This window comes from Columba livia, chromosome 2 (genome assembly GCF_036013475.1).
Source record: "Columba livia isolate bColLiv1 breed racing homer chromosome 2, bColLiv1.pat.W.v2, whole genome shotgun sequence".
Lineage (NCBI taxonomy): Eukaryota > Metazoa > Chordata > Aves > Columbiformes > Columbidae > Columba > Columba livia.
This window is the reverse complement of record NC_088603.1, coordinates 23478366-23494291: the sequence shown is the minus strand read 5'-3', so window position 1 is coordinate 23494291 and position 15926 is coordinate 23478366. Positions and strand designations below refer to the sequence as shown.

At 37.1% G+C, this 15926-nt stretch overlaps 1 protein-coding gene across 2 annotated transcripts in view; it reads right to left on the bottom strand.

Moving 5' to 3' along the window:
- The window catches only part of RUNDC3B (RUN domain containing 3B), a 53596-nt gene that overhangs the window by 30225 nt on the left and 7445 nt on the right, over window positions 1-15926 (bottom strand). For both annotated transcript variants that reach the window (XM_065050965.1, XM_065050966.1), the window contains exons 3-5: window positions 7691-7824; window positions 3892-3977; window positions 214-303 (exon numbers count right to left, since the gene is read on the bottom strand). In XM_065050965.1, coding sequence (XP_064907037.1) covers window positions 214-303; window positions 3892-3977; window positions 7691-7824 — 310 coding nt within the window. The remainder of the gene's footprint in view (window positions 1-213; window positions 304-3891; window positions 3978-7690; window positions 7825-15926) is intronic.

Below are 15926 nucleotides of genomic sequence, written 5' to 3'. Positions count from 1 at the left end.
TTGTGATTACTTTTAGGATTTTTGATATCTGAAAGAAAGACCATGTAATCATGCAGCTATGTAAACTAAGGCATAACGTTGTTCTGATCTAGAAGAGTCAGTTGAGATTTCTTTCTCAGACTCTCAAGGGAATCTAACAATGTTTTCCCATAATGCATCAATTTATAAATACTTTCTCTGAGCACTTTGTTAGGAAGTATGCATATAAAATACCTGAAATCAATTGCATTGAGTCCCAAGAGCATGCCAGCAAGCATATTTGCTTCTTCACCAAGAACAATTGCTCCATCCTCATAAAATCTCCTTCAATAAAAAAGAAATTAGTTCAGTTAATACCACTTTATCTCAAATAATAACAATGTTTTCCATAGTTAACAGCAAACCGAAGAAATCCAGTTTCAATAAAAGCAATTCATGTGAACCCTGGGGACATTGATATTTCATTTCAAATCAAGCAAACCAATAGACTGCACAGCACAAAACACCACAATCCTAGACCATATAAAAATCTAGAAGCAAAAAGAAGTTACAATATTAGCCCTAAGAAACAGTAAAATGGGATGGACAAAATGCAAAGAAAATAACAAAGATGTATTATATCTTACTGCTGAAAGGAAGAACTGGCGTCGTGCACATTAAAAAAAACTTCACTATTCCACTGTATGAAAAAAAGTTCTCTCTCACAATTGTATTTGCAGCCTCTTTTGAAGCTCAACACTTACTCTTCATTCTTAGTGGTTGATAATTTTTTTTATATTTTCACAAAACAGCTATTTTTCAGGTAGCATACTTTTTCTCAAAATCCTGCATGCTGGGAAGATACATGCTGCATCCACTTATTCTGAGATTTTAAATTTTCATTATTTGAAGGAGGAGTGTTTTCTTAATACCATTTTTTATTGTAAAAGACCTATTGGCCAAATTTTAAAACTTGATTTCAAAACACACTTCACATATGCTGGTGTGTGTAGACATGTGAAGGCTGCTTGAGAACAGCGACCAATAAAGCAACAATTTTAAAATCTGTATTCTCTCACTACCTCCCCATTCTCTCCCATTTGTTCTAATTTTCTCCTCTCAGCTATCACAGAAGCTACTTCTAGACAGAAACATTCCATACACAGGGCAGGCAAACAGGACCCACCATTTACACACATGGCCTTGTAAAAAAGGCATTTGGTCTGTTCAGCAAAGTAGCACACATTCATTTCTGTGTCAAAGTAGTCCTGGCAGCAGCAGAGGCAGAAAGGTCACCAGAATTCACCTGCAAAACCTAAGTGTTACATGTGGAAAGGGGGAAACCAAGAGGTGTTCAGTACCAAAGGCAAGGTTGCAAGGTCACGTACCAAAAACCAAGATGCACAGTCCACCTACATCTTCTAGCAATGTATGATGCAAAAAGGTGCCAGGTTATTTAATGCAACCCACCTTTCAGGCAAACACCAGCAATGCTGCCCTACCAAAAGTTATACCTGTTTTAAGAATTACATGAAAGCACTGGGACAGTTCAGTGAGAGCTCAAGTTGGCTGCATGGCAAACATCCAGAAAACACACATTTTGGGGCACAGCTCCAAAGACTGAATTGTGCTATCATGCGCACTGTCAGAAGTTCCACTTTTGCATTTTCATAACAGACATCAATTAGCTGTAATGAAAGGCCTTGTCCAAGGCCTTGCATGTTCTCAGTAGAGGCAAGAAATCCGGAAGACTTCCTCTGGGAAGACAGAGATTATAGTCCTGACACTGAGGCTATGATGTACAGATTCCCCTGTCTACACTCTGAGTCAGGAAGGGCACCAGGAGGCCAAACTGGCCACTGCTTGAGACAGAATACTGAGCTGGATGGACTTTATAGTCTGATTGAGTACAGGTACTCTTGTGAACTGACAGCAATGCTCCCAGCACAACCTGATTACAAGGCATTTCACCGGAATTTGTAAAGCACTGCCAGGTACCCATCTGTACTGTGTTCAGTTTATCTTGTAAAAATCAGGCCTAGGAAGTAATCAGACAAATAAGACAGGGCATACTTAAAACAGTGAGATGTAGATGTTAGCCAGACAGTACCATATTTCTCAAATCAGCTACAGTAATCCAGCCAAAACAACAGTTCCTTGGAAAACTCACAGATCTTCTTTCAGTACTGTACTGTTGAGATCTCACAACAGAACAGACTACTTTCACTTAAGAGTCTGTGCTGACCAATTTGTTAGAAAAATAATTGTGTGCCAATGCTTAATCAAAGCCCTTTCCAAGCTTAATATGCAGATCCAGCACTAATAATGTGCTGCTTCCTTAAAGGACTTGCCCTAAGATCAGGCACCTAAACACAACAGCAAAGGTTAAAAAAGCTAGTAGTATGATAAATGAATCTCATATTCTACATACACACATGTGTAACATATGATATTTATAATGTATGTAAATAATTAAATATACATATAGCTCAATATATAATTTAAAATGCTAAATTAATGGTGCAAAACATCACCAAAAAAATCAGGCCACTTATATAGGCATCCAAAAATGGGAAAAGAGAACATACACATAATTGCTGGTTGATTTGAAATCTGCACTACCAAGATCTGAGACTGCAACTTTTATTTCCATTAAATGTATTTAAAATATTACTTCAAAATAAATTTTGCACTTAGTATGTTTGGAATGCAAGAGAGGTTGCTTCCAAAATTTATACCACTGAAAGAACATTCAAATATATTAAACATAAACATGTTCAAAAAAATGAATTTGAAAATACTAATAAAATACTACTACCACCGTTATCCACTAGGCAAACAAACGCTACCAAATAGGGACAAAGAAAGTACTACTTCACTACATAGTTTGTAGCCCTCCTTTTTCCTCCTCATCTCCTCCTCAAAACCCCAAGTGACTTTAAAGTTTGAGGCAACATGAATAAATCTTTCCCAGAAATCTTTGTATTTTGAACTTCTTCTCTACTGTAAATGCAAGCAAATCTGGGTAAAATAAAGACAACAGGTCTGGAAAGTTCAATAAAATGGGAGGTTTACATAGTTGTGTTTCAAAGTCACCTTAATATGGGCAAAATATGTGGAGATCTGTGGAAAAATAGTATTACAAGCAGAAATAATATTCTAAATGAACAGAAGTCCTTACAGAGAAAATTCTTATTGTTTAAACAGTCCATTCAGTAGGTCTAAAACTTTTAGAGTTCAAGATAAGGTACCACAACGTTACAGTCTCGCTCATATTTAGATGACTTCAGAAATCTACAAGACACACTTGTTACAGGATAGAGCATGAAATAATAATCACATTATCTAGCACCAGTCCAAAAATGCCAGAGTATTTTCTATTACAAAGCATATTTTTGTCCGTAAGAGCTTTTACCATTAGAAGGTAAAACAAAAATCTGTTACACATTTTTCATATTACATCAAGAATCCAAGCTATGCCTGATCACTAACTCAGTTCTACATTTCTCAAAAGGTTCCTACAATTCTCTTCCTTTCATCAAGAAAAGTTTCTATAAAAATTATTTTTTACTGAATCTCTAGGGATTTCTGTCAACCATTCCTAGTTTCGAAAGGAACATTACATCTTTTATCCTTATCAAGCTACAATTTCAGAATTGGTTCCTTCTTTAGGGAGCTTTTCTTCTCTTTTGACCTTTCAAGAATTCCAGACCTATTTCCACAATTTGAAAACCCCTTTGTGATGTTCAATTTTGTGGTTTTACTTGTGTTAAAATCCAATCAATTGATACCGCCTCCAGATGTCTTTTACTAGGTTACAGCTCTTTTACAAGTGACTTTCCTATACAAATCAATTGGAACATTCACTTCCAAATGCAAGTCTCTCATTTAAGCAACATTTGCTAAAATACTGCAAAAATAAGTCTTAGAGACCTGGTTGTTTTGAAGTCTCTCAGAGCTGTGGAAATATATTCAGACAAATGTTTTTCCATAAGTGCTACTCTGATCCAGGCTCGACCCTGCAAGAAGAAATAGATACCAAATATTTGAGTATTACAGAGCAAAACAATTTTTCATCTGGCAACAAATACAGTTGATTTACCTGAGTGAAATGAACTGATAAACAAAATTATCACTAAACAGAAATTTTTGCTAAGATGTACTTATAGTAACAAGGAAAATAGAAAATACATTCTTACAAATAAACTTTATTGTGAAATAAAGTTCTCCAAAATTTCAAAGGAAAACCCCAAAACTTCATTCGAACAGCTCTATAAACAACAGCAATAGCTTAAAAAATAACTTTTAGGAACGTATGTTGCACTGTGTTTACAGGTCTAGTGCACAGGACTGTAATTTACAAGAAAGAGACATTTTAAATGGCTGCCATAGTTATGATTGCCAGCTTGAGAACACCAGGAACATTTCTTGTAACCCATATAAACTTACAATTAGTTATATAACTAGTAAGATGTCTTTCTGCTTAATGTATTTGGTCCTTATTGACATCTAGCTGAATATCACTACAGACATTCTACCAAAACCACCTGTAGTATATTAGAGTCCTACTTTTGATTTATATAGACCTAGAACAAACTAAATTTATAAGATAGGCAGATGGTAAATAACAAGAAAATTCACTTTCGTAAATGCCAACCACATAGAAAATACTTTAACCAAATTAAAAGGCTGTTCATCTGGATAGATGCCTTTATGTTGCAGTTATTTAGAGCATGAGTGAAACAGTCAAACCCTGACAATGCTGCTTAGCTAACAACTAAAGCCCATGCAGCTCCAGTGAAAGCAGGACTAACTACCACTGGCGAGCCCTTACTAAGAGCTTCCAGGCTGAAGCAGACACCCTTTTGGGCCACCGGTAAAACTGATGCATCCAGCTGGGTAAACACACAGTGCAGTGGGTGAGCAATTGGCTGACAGGGCAGGCTCAAAGGGTTCTAGTAAATGGGGTTATGCTGGGCTGGCGACCAGTCACTAGCGGGGTTCCGCAGGGATCCATCTTAGGGCCAGCACTCTTCAATGTCTTTATAAATCACTTAGACTCAAGACGTGAGGGAATATTCAGTAAGATTGCTGATGACACAGAAGTGGGAGGAGCTGTTGACACCCTCAAGGGCAGACAGGCCCTGCAGAGGGATCCGGACAAGTTGGAGAACTGGGCAATCACCAACCACATGAAGTTCAACAAGGGCACGTGCCGGATTTTGCACCTGGGACACAGTAACCCTGGTTGTACATACAGACTGGGGGACAAGATGCTCGAGACATCATTCAACAGCAAGTTGAACATGAGCCAGCAGTGTGCCCTGGCAGCCAAGAGGGCCAACAGTGTCCTGGGTGCATCCAGCACAGCATCACCAGCCAGGTGAGGGAGGTGATTGTCCCACTCTGGTCTGCACTGGTGTGGCCTCACCTGGAGCACTGTGTGCAGTTCTGGGTGCCACAGAATAAAAAAAGATATTAAACTACTAGAAAGTGTCCAGAAGAGGGATACAAAGTTGGTGAAGGGCTTGGAGGTGAAGCCATATAAGGAGTGGCTAAAGCCACTGGGTTTGTTCACCCTGGAGAAGAGGAGACCGAGAGGAGACATCATCATGGTCTTCAGCTTCCTTACAAGGGGAGGAGGAAGGGCAGGTGCCAAACTCTTCTCTGTGGTGACCAATGACAGAACACAAGGGAATGGCAGGAAGATGTGCCAGGGGAGGTTTAGGTTGGACATGAGGAAAAGGTCCTTGTCCAGAGGGTGGTGGAACACTGGAATAGGCTCCCCAGGGAGGTGTCACAGCCCCAAGCCGGACAGTGTTCAAGAGACTGGACAACACCCTCAGACACATGGTGTTAACTGTGGGGTTGTCACATGCAGGGACAGGAGCTGGACTCGATGATCCTTGTGGGTCCATTCCAACTCAGGACATTCTATGATTAGATGATGCACACCAATGGTATTTGTGTTGCCATGCCTCCAACCTTTTCAGATACGGACATCCAAAATATTCCCACATGCATTTGAAAAAATTCAGTACCGTTCTCCACACTTGCTGCATAAATTAGCTCTTGTGTTTATTATTTGGCATGGAGTTCGTCACAGAGTAAAAGAAAATTTTAACTTTTTTCTAAGAGTATTTCATAAAATAGCTTTTCATCTTATTAACAACTAAATTTAAATATTCATGTCTATTAAAATATTGAAATTCAGAAATAACTTCAAAATAAATCTTGAATATAAGCACAATCATCAGATTCTAGAACATGAGTTTCTCCAGAAAGTATTAGGAAATACCAAATTATCTGAATTTCTAGATCTCAACGTAAGCAAGAAGAAAACCTGCATGACTTAAATTATCAGTCTATTACTCCAGTACATTGAGTGCTAGGAAGAGCATGTGATATTCTGGATAGGAAGACCAATCAATAGCTGTTTTGTCATAGAATCTCAAGTGTTTCAAAGCTTTCAAGCAAATTACATATATGTTTACTATGAAAAATCTAAAACTGAGTCTGTACACATGAAGAAATTAGCAACAGTAGCTGTTCTGCAATACTATGCAATATTATGGATCATCTGAAAGGCTGCTCAAAGATCTACTGCTGCTTGATCTAAGCATCATCCTTTGTTGAAGAAAACTAGTTGTGTAAATACCTGTCATTTGAATTGTACTAACCACAGTCATGCCCCTGAAAAATAAAGCTCCAAAGTTTTTGTATATAACAAACTAAATATTTCCACCTCACCAAAGATACCAACTGTGAATAATCCTGAGTATAATAAAAAACTGGGACTACAAGATGTTTGAAATAGTCACGTAACACAGTTTGGATACTTGTTCAAACAACTGTGCATTAATTTGTGCATCTTTTTATACTACTTATACTTTCGAGTCAGAAGGTTCCTAGTCATCAATCATGGCTGCTTTACACAGAAATGCAAGCTACTGAAAAGCATTCTAATCTGGTAAAAAGAACTTGTAACCTCTTTCCAATAGCTGGGTTTTTTTTGTTGGTTTGTTTTTTTAAGATGTTGGTCTACACTGTCTCACTATTGAGATTTAATGATAGGTCAGTTTAAAGCTTATTTTTATTCAGATGATATACATATAAACACAGTGAATTGTTACTTCCTTAATGTTTCTATTGTACCTACAATCAGAAACTGTGATGTCATTTCTATATTGATCCCTTTAAATTATGGATGTTTATTAACAAATAAATCTTTTAGTGCTTCCTGTGCAATCACACCAAACTCAAGAGTTGATCACACTTTTTATATTACTGCATAAATTATTTGCAAAATAAAATGATACTCAGGAAAAAAACCCTCACATTACTACAATTTTGGAATAATATTTGTTAGGCATACCCTCATGAACTTAATTTCCCTCAACATACTGCATTTTCAAAAAATTATGCAAGTTTGAAAATGTGAAGGCAATCACTTTATTATATTAATAAAATGTACTCACTGAACAGAGAATTAGAGATTTATTCTACTGAATGAACATAAATTTGAAAGGAAACACATTCAGATTTAAAAGTGGGGTTTATAAAAGTAAATATTTACTAGGTACATATAAAAAGAATTATTTCAAACAATGAAAAATTTTACAGGGCAAGCTTAGTAATATGTTTTTCTTCTGGATACAGAAATGTCAGCTATATTTTACACAGAATAATGTAATTTTAAAAAAAAAGTAAATTTGACCTTTCTCTTCCCTACCTTAGCTCTAGAAGAACCGACATTCTCCATGTTCTCAATACTGCAGATGCAATTGTGAGATACTTTTCGACAAGCTACTCGAATGTAGTCCCAGAAACTACGAGGACTTTCATAGCCGAACCAGGTGATCTGACCTTAAATCAAAATACAAGATATGTAAAGATTTATTAACCTCCCTCTCTGCTTATCTGTGATAAACATAAATACATTCCCTATAGGTTGCTTGCACTGGCAAGACTTTTTACTACCAAGTCCATAAAAATCCTTCTGAAAACTGGCTTACAGGTGTAGAAAAACTTGAATTATCCAGGTCACTCTGATTTGAAACTGATGCACAAAGAGAAGTTTGGGGCTTTTGTGTATATTTGTGTATTTTGTTGGGTTTTTGTGTTTCCCTTTTTAGTATTCTATATACTCAAGAGTTCTTCACAGGATTCTTAAATCATAGCAGAGCATACACTGTTGTGACATAAAATACAATCCAATAAATACTTCTGTTATTTATTTTTAGGTAGTACTGCATGTTTCACTAACACAGTCAACTAAAGAGTTTTGTTCTTTAAAAAAAACCCTGTTATATATATATATAAAGACCACTGTTTTTTGTGGTAGTGTTATCTTTATTTTAGGAGCAGGTTGGAATTCTTCAAAATGTGCTTTAAGTGAAGGAGAAATTGATGCGTGATGAAAAAGTTTTGCAGTCACAATTTATTTTCAGTACACCCAGAACATTCCTCTGGGAGGTGACCAAATGAATTGAGCAAATCAATATCTCTTCTGGAGCTTTAACCAAAATCCTTCATATTTTTTTCCCCCACTTGCAATGTATTGCAGTTAGAAAACGAAAGGCAGAATTACATACTACTTGCAACCACTTCACACAAAATAAATTTCATCACAGACCCAACAGTTCAGATGGAATAGCATACAACTGCAAAGAGGTATGTAAAAAGTAAGATGAACATTGCCCTCTGGTGACCACCATTATTACGTACCTGCAAACCCTTTTCTCCACATAAAATGAGATCTTATTTTTAAGCTAACTTTAATTTATTTCAAGCCTTGAGTTGTACTTCTGAAGCTTTACAAATTTATCAGAAAGACTTCTAAGCCTTTTGCTGTTAGAAAGCTCAGATTTCAAGGAAGAATATATTAGACTTTACTGCAAATAATACATACTGAAAACAAAAATGCCAAAATAGGATGACAAGGATATTTTTATCTAACATGACTTATCTTAGCTCCAAGCATAGCCAGAGCAGTGTCAAAGATCTGCCCCCTAAGATCTTAAGAAATTCGAATGGTAGTTGTTTTTCTCCCTAGAGGGTGCATGTAACTTGACTTTATGGTCCTTCTGCTTGCTTTGCTGCATGGATTTATTTATTAAATTCAAAGTCTGATAAGACTTATAAGAAAAAAAAAAAAAAAAAAGGAAGAATTAATGTATACCACTCAATATGCCAAAGGAAAAACAAAATCTCAAGGTGCTTCAGTTACTATAGATTCAGGTCTTCTCAGCTCTGTGGACTAAAATAAAAGAATTTCCATGAGGTAAGCACTCTTACAAACTGTTTTTGTTGAAATGTCAAGTGCAGCAGACAGCAACAAGAATTCAATGGCACTTAACAACATGAAAAGCTACAGATGTTTTTTATATTCTTTACCATATCAGAAATATTTCTGCCCTGGGGATTTTGCTTGCAAAACTGAGTGCAACTTAAGCATGAAGACAATTTTGTGTCAGCAATGCCAGTGGTAACTAACAAAGGCAAGCATATCATACAATAACTTTTGTGGCCTTTTCAAACTGTCTTAAGGACAGAATGTATTCCGTAAAAAAATGGACAGTTTCCTTACAAAGCAAGCTGGCCATAATTACAACATACTGACATAACAGTGGGCTCTCATCTTGCAGCCAGCTCTGTGAAAGGGTATGATGGGTTTCAGACTTTAGTAGGAATTGTCTTCACTTGAAACTCACAGCTGGATCAGGACCTTTTGTGAACCAACAACTTCTAGATTTCATTATTCTCTCCCTACAACTTTAAACATTGCCCACATTCTATAATATAATGGCATTTGAAGAAAAACTTCTTTAATCATTCTATTCACGGAAAAATATTGGGAAATGCTGTCCAGGAATAGTGAGAATGTATTTTAAGAACCAGTAAATAAGATATTAAGCTGTATAATCTCCAAAATTTTCAAAGCTTTCAGCATATAAAAGTCTATTTGGCCCTCAATTCATTCAATGTACACAACCATGAGAAGATTTAAGAATGAGGAATGAAATAGCTCCCACTACTCAGTGCTTATCAGGCTGCACCTAGAGTACTGTGTCCAGTTCTGGTCCTCACAATTCAAGAACACCGACAGATTGGAGAGGGTCCAAAGGAAGGTCACAAAGATGTTCAAAGGGCTGAAGAAACTGTCCCACAAGGAAGGACTGAAGGTGTTAGGTCTCTTCTCTCTAGGGAAGAGAAGGCTCAGAGGGGAACTCATCACAGTATTTCAGTACTTAAAGGGCGGCTACAAAGAGGATGGAGACTCACTCTTTACAAGAAGCCATATGGAGAAGACAATGGGCAGCAGGTATGAGATGCACTTGGAAGGGTTTCATCTGAACATAAGAAATTTTTTTTTTTTTTTTTTTTTTTTTTTTTTTTTACAGTAAGAACAATAATTCACTGGAACAATCTCCCCAGGGATGTGGTAGAGTCCCCATTGCTGGAGGTTTTCAAGATGTGACTGGACAGTGTGCTGGATATTCTCATCTAGGCTCCCTTTCCCACAAATGGTTGAACCAGATGATCTTTGGAGGTCCCTTCCAAACTGGGCTGTTCTATGATTCTAAAATAATCTCTAAATGTTAAAGGGTCCTAATAAGCTTGGAAACTAATTTTAGTATACAACTTATATTCTGTCAAAGTACTTCTTAAGGAAGGAGTAAGTTTCCTGAGAGGTCCAAAGGACACAGAGTATGTGGTCTTTGCCATGAAGTTTATTTGTCATCAGAAGACACAGAAGCTGACAGCTATTCCAACAGGAATGATGTTACTGCTTTTGTCAGCCAAACAAAATTGTTAGGTGAGCATGGAAGCTGCATGTTTAATATTAAACATTGTTCAAGTTATTTAGTTCCTGTTGACAGAACTGCAAAGCAAATAGCAGAGCAATATTGTGATTTTTTTTTTATTTCATCCCATTTTTGAATACTGCTACAAACCTATTTGTATCAACACATTTCTGCTCTATTCTGACAATTAGATACAAAGATTCGCAAGACTGTTGCAGATCTTTTTTCACGCCCAAGGAATTAGTCACAAATAAGACATTAAACAGTTTGATTCTTACTCAATCACAGTCCAATTTCATATCTACAAATTTCCATAGTTGCAAAGTAGTGTTAACTAGGATGCTCTAAGGTACAAACAGGTTTTCTTCAGACTTCCCTGCATTATGTAGTTTTCAGCAAATTTTTCTATCCTGCAAAAAAAAGTTTTAATACAACTTGTTGGCAATAAACTGGCATGCTAGTCCCTTACTGAATTTCTGTGATACCTACACTTTTATTTTGGACCTACAGAACAGGTCATTAAAGATTAAAAATTTATAGTAATTAATAAATCCAGTCATTCAAGATAATGACAAATTCATTTAATATTTTTCTCCATACAGGAGAAAGGAGAATGAGCTAAACCAGAAATTACACAAGAGCCCTACTATTTCTCTTTAGCCAAAACCAGTAATATGGTCACTATGTGTGTATAAATATTAAATCTAGTAACAAAAGCTATTCTGCTAATAGCATTATTGCATCAAATAAAGGGCCACCACAGCTATATGCTTAGACTTTTTCATGACAGCAGTGCCTTCAGCTCTTATTTCCTTAACCTACCTTTTCCACCCCCATTGTATCTCCATTACCTTGACTATTTTATCCAGCAGCCTTGTTTCTCCCAAGAAACATTGTACTACAAGCTGCATCTTACCTCAAAGAACCCTGCCTCCTCAACTGTGACTTAAACTTACAAGCATAAATTGTCTTCTGCAGACATAATTTGTACCCTTTCCTTTTGTAACCACTGTTTATGCCTGACTAATTAGAATTCAGGGGATTTTGATTAATAAAAATTATATTACTATTCATTGCTTAAAAAGATACTCCAATGAAATAGCAGGTAGTAGTAATTGCTTTTTTTCCCTCCTAAAAAGAAATAAAATAAAAACCATATGGGAAAAGATAGAGTACACAGCAGATGTAAGACAAGTCTTTCACTGCTTCAGAATTGAATTATTTAATAATTCAGGTTACTGTAAAGAAATGCAAAAACTGAATATTTACCAGTGACATCACTAGTACAGCCATTTACCATTACTACCACCAGACTATTGATGATGCATGAAACTAGAACATTTTATAGGATGAGAAAAGGAAGATAATTATTACATTTATCTTTCCACTCCAGCAGCACTGATCACCCTATAAGCTTACTACTCAACAGTAAGCTTTCCAAAAGAAAAAAAGCAAGCAAATGAATTCCAGTCACTAAAAATCAGGAATAACAGATCAGATAGAGACAACCAGTTTCCACGAGTAACTCTAGCAGTATAAAATATCTTCTAAGTGTACATACAAGAAAAAATTCACACAGTTGTGAAAGTGTCAGAATAGCATAGTACACAGCATACTGTATTGTGTCATTATGATGGTAAATGTAAATAAGCATATACATGATCTGAATGAGGTGATCAAGCATGCCCTCAGTAAGTTTGCAGACAACACCAAACCGGGTGGAAGTGTTGACCTCCTGGAGAGTAGGAAGGCCATACAGAGGGATCTAGACTGGCTGGATCATTGGTCTGAGGCCAATTGTATGAGGTTTAACAAGGCCAAGTGCCGGGTCCTGCACTTGGGTGACAACCACCCCAAGCAGCACTACAGGCTCAGGGAAGAGTGGCTGGAAAGCTGCCTGGCAGAGGGATCTGGGGGTGCTGATTGATGTGGCTGAACATGAGCCAACAGTGTGCCCAGGTGGCCAAAAAGGCCACCAACATCCTGGCTTGTATCAGGAATAGTGTGGACAGCAGGACTAGAGAAGTGATTGTCCCCCTGTAGTTGGCACTGGTGAGGTCCCACCTTGAATCCTGTGTTCAGTTTTGGGCCCCTCACTACAAGAAAGACATTGAAGTGCTGGAGAGAGTGCAGAGAAGAGCAACGAGGCTGGTGAGGTGTCAGGAGCACAAGTCTGATGAGAAGTGGTTGAGTTTTATCCTGAAGAAAAGGAGGCTGAGGAGAGACCTTATCGCTGTCTACAACTACCTGAAAGGAGATTGTAGCACGGAGGGTGTTGGTCTCTTCTTCCAAGTAGCAAGTGACAGGACAAGAGGAAATGGCCTCAAGTTGTGCCAGGGGATGTTTACATTGGCTATTAGGAAAAACTTCTATGAAGAAAGGGTTGTAAAGCAATGGAACAGGCTGCCCAGAGAAGTGGTGGAGTCACCATCCCTGGAGATGTTTAAAAGATGGGTAGATGAGGTGCTTAGGGACATGGATTAGTGCTAGAGTTAGGTTATGGTTGGGCTCGATGATTTTAAGGGTCTCTTCCAACCAAAATGATTCTATGAGTCTATGACAAGTACACTTACAGTAACCATGGCATGCAAAAGTCATTGCTGTACGTGTAACTGTAAAGTAGCATAGATGTGGCCTTTTGGCCATGGCATATTATGTTACCTTTTTTGGAACCATTTTGGTGCCATATATGCTAAGTCTTCTGTAGCACAGAAAAAGGTACCTGCATTCAAGCAGCATTCACAGCTCTCTGCTGTATGAGCTGATATGTTTATGCTGACCTCATTTTATCACTAAACAAACACCCACATCTAAACCACTCTTAAAAAAATGAGCAGCTGGGTTAAAAGAAGTGCATCCACGTGGAAAGTCATTAGTTTTCTGCCTGTTTGATTTCCTGGTCTGGCTCACCACAGCATCCAGTGAGGACCATGGCCAGTTACCAGGGAAAGGCAAACACAAAACAGGGGGATGGGGGGTTGGGGATTGGATGGATATAAAATTCTGTTGCAAATGGCACTGAATTTAAGAAATGTCATGGGGGTTTTCAGTGCTCAACAGGAAAATGTCGTGAGCAGCCTGAGACAGGTGCTTTCCAAAATAATTCTTCAATAATTCTGAAAAGAAAAAACAAACAAAACCACCCAAACTACTATGAATGTTGTTTCATGACCCTCTTGCTATTCAGAGCTGGCAACATCCAATCAGTCACCTTTCAAAAATCAGTTTAAAAATGGTGCTCATATTGCTATAATGGGCATTTTTAGCAGAACAGACAGGAGGATGAGGACTGGAGAACTATTATTCCAGAATTCTTAATTGCAATGTTTTCAGGAAAAGCATAGAATTCTAGCCCCTGCAGTAGAACATTTTTTCCCCTTAAAATGGCTATCCTTCTTCCTCCCATTTTGTTTTGTCTGGATCCTATCTGAACATGAAACCAATAAGTAGCAACAGTCACTATATTCCACCAAGACTATTTTTTGCTCCTTAAACGTATGTTATACTTAGTGTCAGAAAAGACAGTTGCCAGTAAAAGTATTCTAATAAAAGTAAGCTTAGTCCTTTACAATTAAAATTAAACACATTTATTTTTTTTTCCTTCCTCACCTAGTACTTTTGAAGGAAGTTAAAGATTAAGAATCGTTATTTGCCATAGCCTTAAGAAAGTAAAGGTCTATATACTCAAACTCTCAAATCTGGAACATCTGTTTAACTACACTGCCATGGGATTACCCTGACAACTTTAGTGCAATGAAACCATTTATCTTAACATAGACAAACAGATCATGTATGTTCTGCCTGCTCTAAAACGTTTTATACAACCCACTGCAATCACCAGTCTGCTTTTAGTGTGCTCCTACTGACAGGAAGCATGCATTCAGAACATATTAGTCATTTCCATCAATAAAATGCCATTTCTTTCAAGCCTCGTGTTGTATAATATATACCCTCTTAAAATTTGAATTATCATGGTACACTTATCTTGATTTCCCTTTCACATTTATAAAGAATAAAACAATTAATTGCAGTCATCTTGCTTATTATCGAAATATTCTCCATTTGCAATACAATGCACAAGCTGCTGCCTTTTTTGTATTTTCACTTAACTCTGCAAACTTAGAAGACCATAATGGTAATTACAAGGGGAAGTCTGAAACAACAATTAACTTTTTTTATTTTCTCTATCTCTTATTTAAAATAATTTTTTTACTTGTAAATTCCATTTGCCTGTAACCCATTTGCCAACCTATCAAGGCTTCTTCTCTGTATTGCCTGTCCTGAATAGTAGACTGTGAAGCAAAGGAGCGCTGGGGAAAAAAAAAATAAATAATAATATTCATAATGATTTTTGCTTAAATATCACTGAAGCTGGGGGAGAAGTAGAAAACAGGGCAATTTCCCTGCAGTGCCAAGTTGCTAAGTACCCATAATCACTCCAATAATCTTTATCACAATGTGACAAACACTATGTTCCTACCCCACTGTGTGATTTTTTTTTTCCTTCTCTGACAGAATGACAGCAGGTAGTAATTGTGCTACTGAAATGTCATCCTACACACAATATTGTTCACAAAGCTTAGTTATGAATATTAAAAAAGTAAAAGTATGAAAAGGAGTAGATTGCCATATTACACATCTATATTTAGATGATTATGATGTTCTTCATAATCCTCCAATAATTTCAGAAACTGTACACAGAACTGAGAAATGAGGAGAAGCTTCCAAAGTCCTTTTCTCGTGACTGTTACTGTTAAGGCATGTTCTGTTCTTTTAGCAAAGCAGCTTCCTCTAGAACAACCAGAAATCACAGACATTTTCTTGAATTAGAACATCTGACTCTGATACAAGATGAAAATACACAACTGACTTTTCTCAAAAGCAATGCAATCTAAATCCACTGCATTCTAGTAGCAAAAAACAAGCTTCACTAGGGGAGAAGAGGGACAGGAATTAAAGCATCTTAACACAGTGTCTGGAAAAGAAGGCAACAAAAGCAGGGAAGGGAGAAAGAAAAGGGAGCAGCACCACAGATATGCTCTCTATAGCTTCTGTTAAAGCAAAAAATGCTACAATTGTCTTTCAGACTCAGACTCTTAGGACACAGCCTTATCATAAAGCAGAAAAGCAGACAGAGCTCAGCACCATGGCAACATCCAC